The 17,791-nt window shown below is 41.4% G+C and overlaps 1 protein-coding gene, 1 non-coding gene and 1 pseudogene across 3 annotated transcripts; 2 read left to right on the top strand and 1 right to left on the bottom strand.

Annotated features, from left to right (window-relative positions):
* Positions 1-6,218: 6,218 nt before the first annotated feature.
* LOC118803754 lies at positions 6,219-8,156 on the top strand (annotated as a pseudogene).
* A 1,830-nt stretch (positions 8,157-9,986) lies between these two features.
* On the bottom strand, positions 9,987-10,058 carry trnaq-cug. Its single transcript has one exon. It is a non-coding gene; the product is annotated as a tRNA-Gln (tRNA).
* Positions 10,059-13,370: 3,312 nt separating this feature from the next.
* Positions 13,371-17,313, top strand: LOC118803776 (piggyBac transposable element-derived protein 4-like). Of its 2 annotated transcripts, none has more exons than XM_036564270.1 (3): positions 13,371-13,639; positions 15,476-15,544; positions 15,656-17,313. In XM_036564270.1, the coding sequence occupies exons 1-3, from the start codon at positions 13,476-13,478 to the stop codon at positions 17,259-17,261; spliced, it is 1,839 nt and encodes a 612-aa protein (XP_036420163.1). In that variant the 5' UTR covers positions 13,371-13,475; the 3' UTR covers positions 17,262-17,313. The 2 variants fall into 2 exon arrangements, with proteins under 2 accessions (XP_036420163.1, XP_036420164.1); XM_036564271.1 differs by lacking the exon at positions 13,371-13,639 and adding an exon at positions 13,646-13,781.
* The last annotated feature ends 478 nt before the right edge of the window (positions 17,314-17,791 follow it).

The raw sequence follows: 17,791 nt of genomic DNA, 5'->3' as shown, positions 1-17,791 counted from the left end.
ACAGCGGTCTTACCCAGCAGCGCCCTGTAACCATAGCGACCGCCCAGCTTCAGCTCTGTACAGCTGTCTCATCCCAGCAGCGCCCTGTAAACATACCGCCCAGCTTCAGCTCTGTACAGCTGTCTCATCCCAGCAGCGCCCTGTAACCATAGCGACCGCCCAGCTTCAGCTCTGTACAGCTGTACAGCTGTACAGCTGTCTCATCCCAGCAGCGCACTGTAAACACAGTGACCGCCCAGCTTCAGCTCTGTACAGCTGTCTCACCCAGCAGCACCCTGTAAACATACCGCCCAGCTTCAGCTCTGTACAGCTGTTTCATCCCAGCAGCGCACTGTAACCATACCGCCCAGCTTCAGCTCTGTACAGCTGTCTCACCCAGCAGCGCACTGTAACCATACCGCCCAGCTTCAGCTCTGTACAGCTGTCTCATCCCAGCAGCGCCCTGTAACCATTTCCTTAGTTACATTTACTCTAGTAACATCTTGGTGGATTTGTACTTTCTAGAGTATTTTTAAAATGTATTATTTGTGCTTTATATTAATAATCTATGTTTTACTCAGCTACATTTATTAGTAATATATAATCACCAGTTTGTTTTGTGTTTTTCATTGTTATGCTTTGCTGTAATTGTTTTGCCGCATTTACCTCGTGTCTGTTTTGTTTTAGATGTTTCTCATCAGAAATCATTTGAAGCTGAGCAACTGGTGAGACTCAAGTTTTTTTTTTTTAGAAAAATCCATATGAATGTCAGACAGATGTTTAGATTTGGTGGGTTTTTCAAACAAATATATTTCATGAAGTATATATTGTAATACAGAAGAGCAGAATGTTTAGGTAAAGCTGTGTTACAGTATTCAAATATCTGCACTTTATTCATTCAATTTATCAATATGTTATTTGCCACTACAGCTGTGTTCAAAATATCAATATGGCAATATCACCAACACTGTATCAATATTTATGAATTTACTTCTTCACAGTGCTTTAATGTGTAATACTGCAAGTCTCAGAGCGCTACAATTTATAGCATAAAGCATGTGGTATACATGCTCTAATAGAGTTCAGCTCTTATTAATAATCTTTTCATGTAATAATTCTCTGTGAGAGAGATTAGAGGCATTGAACTCTTCAAACGTCTGGTTCTTGTCACTGCCACTGTGAAAAACTCTGACTCTAAGTTTTTCCATAATGGAACATTTTGTATCAAACTACTTTTTTGCATCTTAATATGAAATTGTGCTTAAAAATCGTGCAACTCTCCTTTAACACAGCTTTTAACAGATACAGATATCAGTACTAAGCTCACACCTGCCTCAACTGCAAATGATCATTTCTGTTGCATGTTGACTTTGGCATGTTAGAGGATGAAAATAATAGAATTGTGAATTATCTAATCAACTTTATTGTTTTTAATTCTTCCAAAGGATCATCCTCTCTTTGGGCCTCATCCAGTATGGTGGCAGTCCATATCATTCTCAACACTCAATTGTGCTCTTACCCAAGTGGCCTCATCTTGATGCTTCTTTCATTACACTGAACATCATTGTCTGAACATCAGCTATGCGTGTGAGCTGGGTGCCACGAGGGAGAAACTCTTTCCCACAGAAACCACTTTTCTCAGCTGCCTGAGGGCTGGAGTTCCCCAGACCTTTTCCTTTGTTACAAGATGATGTAATTCCATAACACAATCCTTATTGCCCATCTACCAGCGAGCTTGGCATGCCCTGACACAACACAACGCATCTACCGGAGGCTGTGTATTGGCGTAACCACTCTGGCGCTTGATCAGTCAGAGCCAAGTGAGCGAGCTAACTAATCTGAGCGTACTGGGCTCATCAGGAAGGACAGGCTTAAAGACACAGGAGCTCTAACAGAGCGTTTCAGACAGAGGGTGAGTAAACAATTACAGTATGAGAAAAATAATGTGTTTCTGGAACACTGAAGCATGTAAATGTATTATAGTCGACCCCAAAAATAAATTTATGAACATTGGAAATTAGCATAATAGGTCCCCTTTAAATTCAGCCTGCTTGTGTATGCAGATCCAAAAGTAATTTCAAATTTATTGTCTTAAAATTGTTTTTTTTAACAGATTCATTTTCCTCATATCTCTGACAAAGAAGACCAACACTGAGAAAAAACAGAGGAAGAAGCGATGGGCTGTGAATCTTACAGTTCTCTCACTCATCATGGATTTAACTCTAAAAGGTGAGATCGGTAACAGCATTAGCAGTGTGACATCAGTAATGTTAGTGCTCAGGCATTATGGCATGGACATATGCACATCGAATTATCTGTGCCCTGTTTCCTGTGTCCACATAAAATGTCCACAGCTTGGCTCTATTTCAGCTCCCAGCACATCTGAGTCTGGTATTGATTGTTTGACAGCTGATCATTATCTGGCTCAGGTATGTTATGAGTGCTGCTGGGGTTCAGACCTCTGTATTACTCTGTTGGTCAGTTTTTCTTTTTAGTCCATATGAATTTGTCTTAAAATTGTTTCCAATCATTTATAATTGTTCATAGTACTATATTGCTAATAACTTTAGCATAACTTATATACGGAATAACAGCAGACCTTAAAGTCAGATTCATTGGTCGGAACTGTGTATTTATTGCAGTATATTTCAAATTTCTACACAAAGTCAGTTAACATGTTTTTCCCCGTCTGTAGAACATTTCAAGTGTGATGACGCTATTGTACTATGCATATACACAGTTGTAAAAACAATAAACAATAACTAATCTATATTTTTTGAAAGCTATGTGGGTGCTTTTTCATGGGCTGTGCTTTGGATTGCAGAGTAAATTATTTGAATGTAGAAGTATTCTGAATTTTTAACAGATTAACAAGGAAATACAAAACTGTAAAATAGTGATTTTTCCATACCCCTTTACATTACTGTAATTTATGCATACTTATTATTGTTCTTTGTTCTCCTTCTTATTATTATTTTAAAAGTTGACAAAATGATACCTTCATTAAAAAATGAAGCAACTGTAAAATAGTAATTGTAAAAAAATGTATTTTTAACACATTTTTAAAACAAGGGTTAATTACTATAAAAAGGTATTTAAAAGAACTGAATTAGATTTTTAAATTTTGCAGCAACGCTGTATTACAGAATAGTTGCATAAAAGTCTTCCCTCATACTACCACCATGTTGAAGGCATGGTCTGAACTCACAAATAAATTTTCACTGATTTCATAAACTTTTCTAATGCAACAGAAACATTTAAAGGGGAATTCCAGATTTTTGTAAACTTGATTCTGTCATTGCGATGTAAACAAAGTCATTTAGTGGTTTCATATAAAATGGCTTACTGTAGAGAAAGTTACAGATTGGGAACCATGTGCCTATTATTATTATTATTATTATTATTTTGTTAAATTTGTTCTGAAATGTATAAATGTAGTATGTACTAATGTATGTAATGTTTGTATGTTTATAAAATAATATACAATATATATATATTAAAATAAGTGATACCATTATGCATCCCACATAGAACAAAAGAATTTAATAATGGAAAAAAATTAATTACTAGAAATTTTGCTATAAATAATGTTACGTTTTAAAAATCCCTTAAAAATATTTAAAAGTAAAAGATGTATTTTTAAAAAATGTAGGTAAAATTTAAAAATACGTAGTATGCATCCTACATCTTGAGACATCTTGGGATGTTATTATTGCCAAGACATCTTAAGATCCGTGTCTATAGACATGTCTTAAAGACGTCTTGATTTCTAAGACGTCTTCATAATGTGTCTTTAGACATGTCTTAAGACATCCCAAGACATGGTAATGGCTGGGTATGAAGAGCAATCGGTGGCCCATTGCTGTATACTGTGGTCACCTCGTGAACTTTTTAACTTATTATCACATAAAAAAGGAACATAATATAACAAAATACGTTTCTAAACTTTCATAGTTCTTTTTCTAACTTCGTTCGGCGTTTCTCTATGAGAATCGCCTTGGGCGTGACCAACTACGGAAGCTCCAATGACACTACGTCTGTCCATGACAGACAGGTCGACCTGCGACCCGGCTCCGCCCCTGCCCTATAGCCGCGGTCGACCTATCCAATTGAGTCATTCTAAAGAGATTTCTTCCCGTGAAGAACTACGAGCTCCCTCAGCGCTCCAGGCAAGGCTGTGCTCGCTTAACAGTTTAACAGTTCTCAGGCGGTCCGTCATAGTAGCCCGTCGCCGTATACGAATACAGCTTAGCGCTGGATAGCACTGAAGAACTTCCTTCGTCAAGAAGTACATTTTGGCTGTTAGCTCAGCCACATTTTTGAGAAAAGCGACCGCGTCAAGACGAGCTGTTCTCTCTAGTTACTCGGTGTTAAGCCAACTGGGTAACTGCGGCATTAATTTGCCAAAGCTTGTGTTTCTTCGTAGCATTAATTTGCCGAGGTAGACAAACTTACAGCGGCCAGGGGCTGAACGCGTCAAGGCGAGCCTTCTCCGCTAGCTTGGTTAAAAAAAAAAAGACAACTAGCATTCAGAGTTTAGCTAACGGGTCACGCCGAGCTATCTCTCTGGACTGGTCGTGCTAACCCAACTTATCCTTCAGGCTAACGTGTTGTGGCGAGTCTAGGTGACAAGTTATCCCCCTCCCGCCCCACCTCTCAGTATCATGTCCACCACCCCCGCCAAAGGGAAAGAACATTAAGGAGGTTGCATCCCGCCCGTGCCCGGCGTCATGCGGAGCCACAGTCTCAGGCAGGGACCCTCATCCGCTGTGCATCGTTTGCATGGGCGCTAAACACGCTCAGGCTGATCCGCAAACATGCAACCACTGTGCTTTGATGCCACAGAAGATTCGAGAGAGGAGGTTGCGAGTAGCTGTAGCGAACGAACAGGATGGACGCGGCTTTTGACCCCACCAAAGGCCTTTTTGGACCAGCCCTGGAGAAAATGAGAGAAACCAGCACTCTCAGGAAACAGGAGGATGAGGCTTTCAACCTTTGCCTGCCTCGCAGACAGGTACCACGCCCTCCTCAAGCTGGCCAGCAAAGCTTTGCAGCCACAGCTGTGAGAGCAAAGCAAGGGGGTGTTAAAGCCCAAAGAACAGCCCCAGCAGGTCAGCAGGCTGACCAGCGGCCAAGAGCAGCAAACCCTGGGCCGTGGGGAAAACATTCCTTTGCGGCTGTGGCAGCTAAGAACCGGCCACCCCACCCCACAGAAGGAAAGAAGAAGTGGGCAGCCTGACCCCCACACAGCCTACCCCTTTAACCCCCCCTTCCCCTGTAAAAGGGAGGAAGCTGGGGGAAAAATGCAGCCCCACTCTCACACGTTCGGAGGGCTCCCCAGTGTTAGAAATTTTGGGGACCCACACTTTAGCTTCTCCTCCAGTTCCAGAAAGGGAGGGAGCACAGGGGCTTTTCAAACAAGGTTCAAGGTGTCACCAAGCACTCAGTTCAGGGGACAAAAAATAAAGAATGCACAGTCACAGCCAGGCCAAGAGCTGAGGGTGATGTGCTCCCCACATTTCAAAACACAAAAAAGTTTTCCCTGTCTGGCTCACGCTCCCTCTTTGACACAAATCCGCTGTCTCCCTACGGCGGTGACGTCATCCACCTGCGACACGAGCGCAGAAAACTACAGGGGCGCGTTCGCTGCTCCAGCGGACCAGTGCTTTGTCGATCGATTCGACAGCGCGATTGGTTTGTAACAATAGTTCTGTCGGATGCCTATTTTCACATAGCCATCTACCCCGCACACAGAAATTTCCTCAGGTTTGCATTCGAGGGCACAGCCTACGAGTACCACACGGTCCCTTTCGGGTTGTCTCTAGCCCCGCGGGTTTTCAGCAAGTGTGTGGAAGCAGCGCTGGCTCCGTTGAGAAACAACGGTGTCAGAATTTTCTCATACATAGACGATTACTTAATTTGCTCCCACTCGAAGGAGCAAGCGATCATGGATTCCAACACAGTGTTAGATCACCTGAGGAATCTGGGATTCAAAATAAATGTGAAAAAGAGTCGTCTCGAGTCATCACAGTGCATAGAGTACTTGGGTCTCAACATAAACTCCCTCTCCTATCGAGCCAGCCTGTCAGAGAGGAGAATAGTGTCATTCACGCAATGCCTAGCCCGGTTTCAGTTACAGAACACGGTTCCGTTAAGGCTTTGTCTGCGTATGCTGGCCTTATGGCATCAGCGATTTCAGCGATGCAGTGGGGGCTCCTCATGATGAGAGATTTTCAGCGATGGGTTGCGTCTCATCACCTGTGCACCCGCCGCCACCTCAGCCGCCCGGTCAGAATAACGGAGGCTTGTATGACAGCACTCCGTTATTGGAGAAACTCCGCTGTTCTGACAGCGGGAATTCCTCTAGGGGGTGTGTCCACGAGGATAACCTTAACCACAGATGTGTCCCTGTCAGGTTGGGGAGCAACTCCGATGGGCAGAGCTGCGAATGGCGTGTGGCCTCCGGAGCTGAGTCAAGCGCACATAAATTATCTGGAACTTCGTGTGGTGTTCTTAGCAGTGAAACACTTCAGGAAATTTCTCCAGGGCCAGCATGTATTAATAAAGACAGACAACTCCACGGTAGTGGCATATATCAACCGACAGGGCGGCACACGCTCGCTGCAGCTACACAGGCTGACGGGGAAGCTTCTCCTGTGGTGCAGCACCCGGTTTTTATCCCTTCGTGACACACATGTGCCAGGGATACTGAACAGGGGGGCGGATCTCCTGCCAAGGGGAAATCCTTTGTACAGAGGCTGGAGACTTCACCCTCAAGTGGTGGCTCAGCTGTGGCAGCCGTAGATCTATTCGCCTCGCGAGAAAACGCACATTGTCCTCTTTATTTTTCCCTGCTAGACGAAAATGCACCTCTGGGTGTGGATGCTCTAGCCCACCCATGGCCAAACGTCCTTCTGTATGCATTTCCACCCCTGAGTTTGATCTCTCCCACACTGGTCAGAGTGAGGGATCAGGGTCTGTCTCTAATTCTGGTAGCTCCACACTGGCCATCCAAGCACTGGGTGGCAGAGATTGTCCAGCTTCTTGCAGGCCAACCTTGGCCCCTCCCACCACGGAGAGACCTGCTGTCACAGGCGGACGGGGAAATTTACCACCCACACCCAGACAACATGGCTCTCTAGGCCTGGCCCGTGAGAGGTGGAATCTAAATGCTGCGGGCCTGCCTCCTGCTGTCATTGATACAATACAAAGCGCCAGGGCCTTCTCTACACGTTCATTATATGGCAATAAATGGCGAGTGTTTGAGGACTGATGTGCTCTGAGGAATATTACTTCCTTTCAGTGCTCACTAGCAGACTTACTCTGCTTTCTACAGGATCTGTTAGATAAAGGTAAAGCCTTTTCAACAATCAAGGTGTACCTAGCAGCTATCTCAGCTTGCCATATGGGTTTTGGGGACAAGCCTGTGGGGCAGCACCCACTAGTCTGTCGTTTTATGAAAGGGGCCGTTGGTCCCACCATGGGACTTGTCCTTGGTGCTGGATGCTCTTTGCTGTCACCCCTTTGAACCCCTGGAGGGTGTGGGGCTAAAGGTCCTCTCCCTAAAGACAGCCTTGCTTCTGGCTCTGACCACAGCAAAAAGGGTGAGTGATTTACAGGCTTTGTCCATCCGTGCATCATGTTTACAGTTTGACCCAGGCTACACGAGAGTGTGCTTGCGCCCTAATCCTGCATATGTGCCGAAGGTAATGGACTCGGCCTACAGCTGCGTGACGGTGGAGCTGGCAGCTTTTCACCCCCCACCCTTTGTGACTGCAGAGGATCAGAGACTGAACTGCTTATGCCCTGTTAGGGCCTTGCGTCAGTATTTGGTTAGGACAGCGGACTTTAGAAGGCATGACCAGCTTTTTGTGTCATGGGCCGCTCCTCATAAAGGGAAGCCGTTGTCTCGCCAAAGGCTGTCTCACTGGATTGTGGAGGCTATAGCCCTGGCTTATAAGTGTACGGGCTCACAGCCACCGGAAGGCCTGAGAGCTCACTCTACTAGAGGCATGGCGACATCTTGGGCTTTGTGCAGGGGTGTGTCTGTACTAGATCTGTGTACCGCTGCTAGCTGGGCTTCAGGGAACACATTTGTGCGTTTCTACAGATTAGATGTCACAGGTCCATCCCTGGCGCATGCAGTGCTAGGAGATGATGCCTCCGCATCAGTCTAATGTAGCGCCAACACAGGGCCTTTGAGCTATGCATCAGTGGGATAGTAGTCTATATCTCCCATAGTGAAACACTGAACCAAGTTAGAAAAAGAATGTTGGGTTACTTAACGTAATCCCTGGTTCTTTGATAACAGAGTGAGGTGTTTCACCAACACTTCCCTCCTTGCCTAGGTACGGGAAGAAATCTCTTTAGAATGACTCAGTTGGATAGGTCGACCGTGGCTATAGGGCAGGGGCGGAGCCAGGTCGCAGGTCGACCTGTCTGTCATGGACAGACGTAGTGTCCTTGGAGCTTCCGTAGTTGGTCACGCCCATGGCGATTCCCATAGTGAAACACCTCACTCTGTTATCAAAGAACCAGGGATTACGTTACATAACCCAACATTAGCACACTATTTAGGGAGTACGGAGCTGTTTGGGATTCAGCCTGGGTTTGACGCGACTTCTGACTGAAACACAGACACTTGAAGTGTGTAATCCATTCAAGTGACGTCTTAGACTTTTATACTGCTGTTTTACAGTTAAACATACCGTAAGTAATTTAATTCAAGCCTGTGATATTAATGATGGAGTTGTTTTAGCCTGTTAGCTAGCTGACCAGCCTAGTGGCTAGTTGAGTAAATAAGCTGCTAGTCCCATAGTTTAAACTATGTGTTCTTATCAGTACCTTCTTCATCAAGACACATGGTGGTCCATGCGAGCTGTTCCATTAACAGCACAAGGGTTTTTCGTGGTGCAGTAATACAGAGTTCAGCTAATGTGAGGAGGTCATGGTGTATGCATTTTACGACCACGTTGAATGCGACTCAACCAATCAGATTTTAGGACTGGAATTATAATAAAATATAATTTATGTTTAAATACTTAAAGAAAGAGAAACTAATACTTAAAATGCACGTTTGAACTCATATAATGAGTATTCATGTTCTAAATTCAACTTAAAGTAGACCACATGTGTCAGGCTCCAGTCCTCGTGGGTCAAAACACTGCAGATTTCAGCTCACTGCCTCATTAAACACACCTGATTCAGCTCATCAATTTATTAGCAAGGTCTTAATGAACTAAATTCACAGTAAACTCTGCAGGAAGGTCCCCAGTACGCCTGTTGTAGAACCTACAATCAAAATGTACAGAAGATTAATTTTACTTCTAACAGTTAATTATAATTTAAATAGTCTCTGAGTTTTTACTTCACATTCTTGTTCAGGTTCAAATGAACATTAATAAGTAATTAATAATAATAATTAATTAACATTAATAATAATAATTAATTAATTAAAGGTTCAAATGAACTTGAAAATTAGACAAGCCTAGTCATCCTGTCATCCCATTTTCATGCAGGTTTCTAGAGTAGAAGATATTTAAAAACATACATTCTCATACTTTTCGCTAAGCGTACAGTGAAAGTGATCGAAATGGGAAAGCACTGAACAAGAGAAACACCTGCCAAGACGCTGCAGTTCAGTCTCAGGTGTTGGATTTCTGACCAACATCCAACTATTCATGCATGCTGAATTTCAGAAACTGACCTGTCCCTGCTCCGCCCACAAATTCACTCTTGAATAACAGCTGTTGCTCTGTTAGATTTAACCTGTATTTCTGTCAACACACTTTTTATGTTCACTCATGATTCATAGAACATGATTTAATATGACCATATGAAGGGTTAAACATGAATGGAGACCTAAAGGCTGCAGAGAAAACCTTTGTTTATTTCAGAGAGTTAGTTATTGGTTCTTTGGTTCAAAACTTATGAAAACCTAGTTTATTCCATTGTAAGTGAAAAAGACTATATAAGACTGTTCAGTAGGGGGAGCTAAAATGATTTGCAGGTTCCACCGAGATTTGAACTCGGATCGCTGGATTCAGAGTCCAGAGTGCTAACCATTACACCATGGAACCACATAAGGGCATTTGGCTGAAAACAGGTTAGGTCAGAGGTCAGACTGGTTATTTTTTTTTGGTCGTTGTATCTATATATCTTATATATGTATACTAAAATGTAAGTACATATGTGTATTATCATACATATAATTTTAAAATTAATATATATTATAATGTCTTATATATGAACAGTAAATCAGACTGAAGTGAAATGCTGATTTTCCATCCTCTTTATCTAAGTAATAATAATACGTGATACATTATTCTAAGAGTTTACAGTGTTGTTCTGCTTCATAATGTGACTCCAGAGCAGACTTGATCTGATTAGCAGTAGTGTCTTAATTATCATCACAAAGAAAGGCCTACACCTACAGCACTGCTTCCACACACAGTCAGGAGAGAACTGGACGATCAACGGCAATCAGGAACCATCTCTCAAACACAGTGACAGCTTTTCACTGATACTGAAGTTACACTCAGAGGCCACTTTAACAGCTATAACTATCCTTGCTAAAATCGGATAAATAGCCATATATATGCACATATCATAAATAATCCAGAATATAATATATGTTCTGTATACATATATGCATATTGGACTTATATGCGTATGCATAATATACAGAACTTACATATGTGTAAGTATAATTGTTACTGTTGTATTCGCAGAGCCTATGATGTGCATGTTTTTAGAGTTTAGATGTGTAGCTATTACACTTCATTAGGAAATCTGTGAAAGAAACAAAGTAAATGCATAAAACCTTATATTACATAACATGAAGCTTGCATATGACTAATATGTGTCATCTATATATGAATTTTTCTATCATATATTGTTAAATGTATGCGTTATACATATATATTTAATGTTGATGGCTAACATATGTGATATATTTGTCATATATTTAAAATATTGATATTGCTGTAGATCAGATTTCCATATGGGCTCACCGAATGGGTCGCCTATAATTGTCTCTTTCAGACAAATTTGAGTTAATCTGTACATTTCTGAGAATAATTTGCACTCATAAGTCAACTGAATCATCTACAAGCAATCAGTTTGTTTTTAAAAGGAGCCCTGACTGTTAAGACATGTGGGTCTCAGTGTGGTGTACACGTTCAGTACAGTTAAAATGTTTAGACCAAGCAAAATATTTGATTTCTTATTAAAAATGGACAAAATCCCTCCACTAGTAAGTTTCCAATTTTGTTGCGGTATCAAATGGTTGCTCTCTGTCTTGTCCACTGAGTGATAAACAGTGAGTTACATTTAACTGAAATACATCCTTCACTCTTTCCAACTTTAGCTAGATCATGATGTTAGTAAAAGAAAAAAAAGCTTTTTACTGTCTCATTTTCTGTAACCATATGATATTATCACAGTGTGACACTGGTGGCCTTCTAGTATAGGGATTTGTTATGGTTTGATAATAAACAAATGTTTCCATTTGCTTTATACATCATGTTTTAATAGTATTAGACATTATTTTAAGACATACACATCTAAAGAGTCGGGTCCCCTTTAACAGCACAGGCACATTCTGTTGATATTAGTGTACATTAATGTATATTGCTATTAATGTCGTTTTGTCAGCATATCAGTGTGTACATTGTTGACAAAAGATAAGCTGAAAGGCAGGTTATGCCATTAAATAGGCTTCATTTAAAAGTAACAGTTTCCTTGACAGCTGATTTTTATGGCTGGACAAAACAATGAGGAGTGGATTAAAAGCAAGTATTAGATGCTTTAAACTGTTTTTTCCCATCAGTTTATATATGACATTACTTTCCTTTAAAGTGCAGTGGATTTTGAGAAGAAACCAAAAAGTTTGCGAGGGAATGCAATGCAAATATATGTATTTTTTTGCAGTGTTACTTTAGGGGCTTGGTGATCCTGAGCCTCTACGGTGATGTATTCTTTAGTATATGACACACCCCATGACACACAGAGCCATGTTTATGTCACTAGTTACCTTTAGCGATTTAGAAACCAATTGCATGTTTTTAAATCAGTAGAAGATAAAGGTTTGGACTCTCATCCTAAAACATCTCCCAGGACAGAGTGGATGTAGAGCTGCAGTTCATGATTTTATCCACCAGGTGTCACTAATGTGCACTGGTTTTCTGATACAATTTAACAGAAAGATTCAGTAGTTCAGCAAGCTTTGTTTTACCACCACTTTATTTATCTATTTATTTATTTATTTATTTATTGGTTGGTTGATTGATTGATTGTAACACAAAGTTCACAACAACGTAAAACAGTCAGGAGGTCTTTACATAATTAAATCATAATCGGTATATGTAAGTAAAAAAAAATATCTGAAACATTCAGTGAAATGCAATGTCCAGACTCTCTTCTTACAAAATTCTCCACATTGATCCAAAACACTTCAGCTGTAGTACACTGGTGGATATTTGTTTCATTTTCTAAACCACAAAAGGTAGCCTACAGGAATATTCATCAATAAATTTAAAATGTCAGTAAAAAACAGAATTCAAAAGCTGTTTAACCCATACAAGATTTATTCCTAAACGGAATATTACTATTGTTTCTGATTGGGTGACATCAGCAACAACACAGTTTGCTCGGGGAATATAATCTACATGTGTATTAAGTGAAAATACTATGTATTATAGCATAGATAGTTTTGGTAGCCTTTTGTTTTTACAATTCGATGGCCATAAAATATGTTTAGAATTTAGCAGGAAAAATCAATAAATTGATCAGACAGAGCTTTTCATGTTTTAATTGCAAATATCAAGGAATCCGAACAGTACGGTGTTAAAAGGCATGAGACATCCTGACAGACCTACTGAATACGAACAGTACCAAACAAATGGATCAGGGTTTGAGCTCATCACAGAAAACTGCAGCGGAGGCTGATCTCATTTTTAAACCTCTGTGAGAATAAATTCACTGAGTAATGTCCGTGGACCATTTTAAAGGACACCAACTCCATTTTATTCGTAATTAAAGTGTTTGGTGTGCAGTACTGAACAGTTACGATCACCCAGACAAACTTCTTAGCCGTTAGAACGGCGTTCACTCGTGCGCATGCGTGTCTGAGAGAACCGCGGGAGCGGCTGGGATTTGTGGGAGAAACAGTTCGTTATTAGTGCCACAGATTCGTCAAACCATTCAAACCATTCAAAAGGTTTACTGTATGTACTACTAACATTTTAATATCACCGTATATCATGCATTGCTATTTATCTCAGCTATTTATATAAAACACTTTCTTTGGTTATTTTGTCGATAGTTTAGTTCTTGGTAAAGTTTGAATCTGTCGAATCTGCTGAAGCTGAGCTCAAACAGATAAACAACGGCACTGAGCAGCGTGTTTGTTCTGCAGAGGTGCTGAGATGGTCGGGAACCGCGCAGCTGGAGAAAAGTTCGTTTTAATTTGATTTGGCTGATTTTGTCCCACAGTTATGCCTCTGCGACAGAAAAGGAAACGCACAGCTGAAGAGCTCGCTGACGAGGTTTTCGGCTCGAGTGATGAAGATGGAGGTTCTGGGTTTGAAAGTGCTGTTTCAGACGAAGAGGAGATGTTCTTCAACGGAATGGACCCCGCACAGGACGACCCCACACTGGCGTGAGAGATTAACTCCTGTTTATTTCCCAAACTATCAATTTAGTACACGAAGAAATGAAAAAGGGGGAAAATAAGCTCGGATGTGAGGCGATGCTGAGCTCTGCTTCCTATTCGTCAGAATGTACCTGCTGCACCATTTAAGGTGAAACGGGAGAACTGGAATAAGACGCTGGCGAATAAAAAGATGACTTTAGCTTCTTGGATATGAGTGTGTCTGTCCTCTTTCTGAGCTTGGCTTAGCCGTTCAGGCTGTTTGTTTTTCCTTACCACCCCCTCCCTCCCTTCAGGGCCCAAAATATTAAAACTTACTAGCGTTCAAAAGTTTGGAGTTATTGTTTTCAATCATATAAACCCAGTTTGGTTGGACTGTAAAATGGTTCTGATATGCGAGTCCTGTGCAGCACAACATAGCTGTAAAAAGATGTGTCCAGAATGAAGAACAGAGCCATAAAATATCTATCTTTTATCTGAAAAGCATCAAGCAGTATGTTGAAGCCCACCTTATTTTCTTTCGAGATTATGACTGAATATCCGGTTGGGGGAACGGAGGTGTTGTTTGTTATTGTTTTTAGCTAAGTCCAAGAAAGTGTGCTCACTTTAAGTTATTGTTTTGTCCTGTTAAATGCCTCTGAGGCGTTTCTGGGACAACATGCAGTTCGAGTGAAGATGTAAATACTGCAATAGCAATGCTACGTGCTGTGACCAGCTTAAATGTGGCTTCATAATGACTCCTTAAAGAAGCCTAGCTAGTTGTTAGTGTTGAAATTTGAGTGCTTAAAATGCAGCTACCAGTTGAGCATCACTGTTTACTGGTTTACACTCTACATTCTCTTTATAAACTGTGTTCTGCTCTTATAAGAGTAGACTGAGCTGGTCAATAGAAAGCTAACCGGCTAACAGTCTGACACTACTATAGTAAAAGTACTATCCTTTAAATAAAACGTTACTTAAAAACAGTGACATACAAAGTAAAGAAAATCATGCCTGTTATGAGCTCAAAAATGTGCGTATTAAAACTAGAGCTGACAAAAATCTCATATAGCGCCGACCTAACTTGGCTACCTACTATGGTGAGCGTATGAGGAGCATTATCAAAGTGCTGATTTGACACTGTGAAATGGTATCGCTTTATGTTTCTGTGCTTGTACCTCAGTCTCAATGTAAACACAATTTAAAACTGACTTTATTAGCATGAATAATTGATGTTGGCCATGAAGAGGATCCTCTGACTACAGCATTTGTCACGCAGGTTCAGGTTTCTGTTGAGAGGTCGATCAAGCTACAAACATCAGCGCACATGAATTTGAGCATCTCAACATTAAAGATTAGTGAAGCCATCATCTTAGGATGTTACAAGCATTTAGTATGTTGTCTGTCGACAGTTCTGTCCATAAGTCACTCAAAGCATAATGAGGTGTGGTAAAAAGGTGGACAAAAGCAGAACAGAAGTTAGAATTTATCATATTACAAATTATTAAAAAAATGTCGAAAGTGGAGATAAAATCTGAAGTTAGTGTTGTAAATATAATTCATGATATATCTAATTAAATGTCTACCATAAACTAATATTTTATGAATTTTAATACATATTAGTGTAGGAAAGACTATGCCTTTTGAAAAGCATGCAATATAATTGCAACTGCATGACCTAAGATGTTACATCAGTGTCCTTACCCTGAACAGCTTGATAAATTTGGGCCCTGGTGTGGAAGACTGCAGGACAGGCTTTGCATTTGCTTTGTGATGTGTAAATGTACCAAGTGGAAGAACGTCAACTGGCTTTTTATAAGTACATTCATATCACTCACAAATGTACAAATTTCTCTGTTTACACAGACAGCCTGAGGAGTCTGACACGCCTACAGAAGCACAGTCTGAAGACGCAGCCGCCAATAAGAGTGACGGGTAAGTGAAACTTATGACTTTCTGGAATACTGTTAAATTTAGTATTTTTCCTAACATACAAAAATAAATGCGCTAAAACATATTTTCTGTTGTGTTCTGTTCTGATATCAGAAAAAAACAGTTATCACAAGAATCACACAGGTGGAAGAACATAGATGTGGACGATGCTGACCCTTTCCACCATGCATTCTCTCCTGCTCGCAACCCCGGATCTCTTCTAGATCATTCTCGAGAATACAGTCCACTTGAGCTTTTCCAGCTGTTTTTTTCCCTGGACGTTGTCGATAGCCTCTGCAGTAACACCAACAAGAATGCAGCGTTAAAGAAACAAAAAGGCAAGAAGTACAAATGGGAACCTGTGGAAATTTCAGAGTTCTTGAAATTCTGTGGAATTCTTGTGTTTATGGGCATCATTCGTTCTCCCAGGATCCAAGATTACTGGCGAACGGACAATGTGTGGCAGACTCCCTTTGTGAGGAAAGTCATGGGCAGGGAAAGATTTCAGGCTATCAGCTGGAGCTTTCACATAAGCGACCCAGACGCAGACAAAGAAAATGCAAGGAAGAAAAAAGCCGACTATGATAACCTAGCGAAGATCAGGCCACTGATGGAGAGCCTTAAATTTGCTTGCAAAGCATTTTATCATCCTAGGAGGCGCTTGTGGATTGATGAACGAATGGTCCCAACATTGATCAAGAGTGGGATGAAGGTATTCCTAAAGTCCAAGCCTCATAATTGGGGTTACAAACTCTTTGTTCTTTGTGACTCAGCAACTGGCTATACGTGTGATTTCAAAGTCTATGCTACTAGTAGCCCACGCATAACATCCCACGGGTTAAGTCATGATTCTGTAGTTTCTCTTGTAGATCCTAGCTTTCTCGGCACAGGTTATGTTTTGTACTGTGACAGTTTCTACACGAGCCCCACTCTGTTCAGGGACCTTTACGAGATGAAGATAGGGGCGTGTGGCACAGTGCGAGAAAACCGATCAGGATATCCAAGAGCCCAGGAAAACTGTCTCAGCAGATCTTCAGAGCGAGGCAGCATGAGATGGATCAGACAGGGACCCCTTTTGTTTGTGAAGTGGATGGACACAAAAGAGGTCTCCATCTGCTCCACCATTCACAAGGCCTACACTGGAGATGTGATCTCGAGAAAGCAGAGGAAACCCGACGGAACCTGTGAAGCCCGTAAATTTCACCTGCCAGCGGCAGTTAAATCCTATAACAAGTACATGGGTGGAGTAGATTTTTCAGATCCAAGGCTTCAGAACTATACCACCCGCAGGACCTACAAGTGGTACAAAACCTTTTTCTTCCACTTTCTGGACATGGCTGTAGCGAACACCTACGTGCTGTACAGAGAGCAGTGCGAAGTCAAATCAAAAAAGACCATGACGTACATTGACTTCAGGAGGAGCCTCTGTGTGCAGCTCTGTGACGCTAAAGTAAAGGTTGCCCTACCAAAAATTGTTCCAATGGACCACGAATTGGAACGCATCCAAGGGGGTCGGAGAGTGTGCAGACAATGCAAGTCAGAAGGCAGGAGGAGTGACACTTCGTGGCAGTGTGCACGATGTGATGTGCCACTGTGTGGATCTGCTGCAAGGAACTGCTTCAGGAAGTGGCACCTCGACGATAAAGTGAAGGTCGTAAAAAGGCTACACCAAAAAAAGGTGGTCCGTTCAAAGGGTGAAGTGACTGTCACTATAGAATAAAATTCTTAAGTAAAGAATTCTCTAATCTGTTGGGGTTTGGTTAAAACTGTCATGTTTTGCAAAGGTTTTGGAGTTTTAGTGATTGCACAAAGTGAACCCATGTCTCATATTTAAAAGTAACAGGCCAAGTATTTCTTCATGACACAGGCTCCTGTTATGTGTTGTGCTGAATGTTTTTATGCCAAAATCTCATTTTGAAAGTGCTATTTTCAAATCACAAGAGCCGCATTAATTAATAATTCTTAAGAGTTATTATCATTAAGAGTCTTAAGGAGACTCAGATTCAGCTCTATGGCCCCAAACACATGAACTGCCTATAGCTTCAACCCATCATATGTAACCAAATACTCATGTGACAGCCTTTATGCCTTAAGTTAGAAAACATGGCTGCTGGTTTTCTTTGCCAAAACAAGGAATTTTTAAGTCCTTGCACTGAATGGACCTTTCGCTAAACCTCACCTCTGAACAATGATGGCCTAGTCGTAACTTAGCAGCTGAGATTCTGCAGTGGCACCTGTTAGCAAGTTTTC

Source organism: Colossoma macropomum, unplaced genomic scaffold (genome assembly GCF_904425465.1).
Source record: "Colossoma macropomum unplaced genomic scaffold, Colossoma_macropomum, whole genome shotgun sequence".
NCBI lineage: Eukaryota > Metazoa > Chordata > Actinopteri > Characiformes > Serrasalmidae > Colossoma > Colossoma macropomum.
This window is presented reverse-complemented; position numbering and strand designations above follow the sequence as displayed.

What these genes read in the sequence shown, in the direction of transcription:
- LOC118803776 (XM_036564270.1), top strand. Translation starts at nt 13,476, where the DNA reads ATGCCTCTGCGACAGAAAAGGAAACGCACAGCTGAAGAGCTCGCTGAC. An exon ending in CAGGACGACCCCACACTGGC is followed by an intron (nt 13,640 to 15,475) that starts GTGAGAGATTAA and finishes CTGTTTACACAG; the next exon opens with ACAGCCTGAGGAGTCTGACA. An exon ending in GCCGCCAATAAGAGTGACGG is followed by an intron (nt 15,545 to 15,655) that starts GTAAGTGAAACT and finishes TTCTGATATCAG; the next exon opens with AAAAAAACAGTTATCACAAG.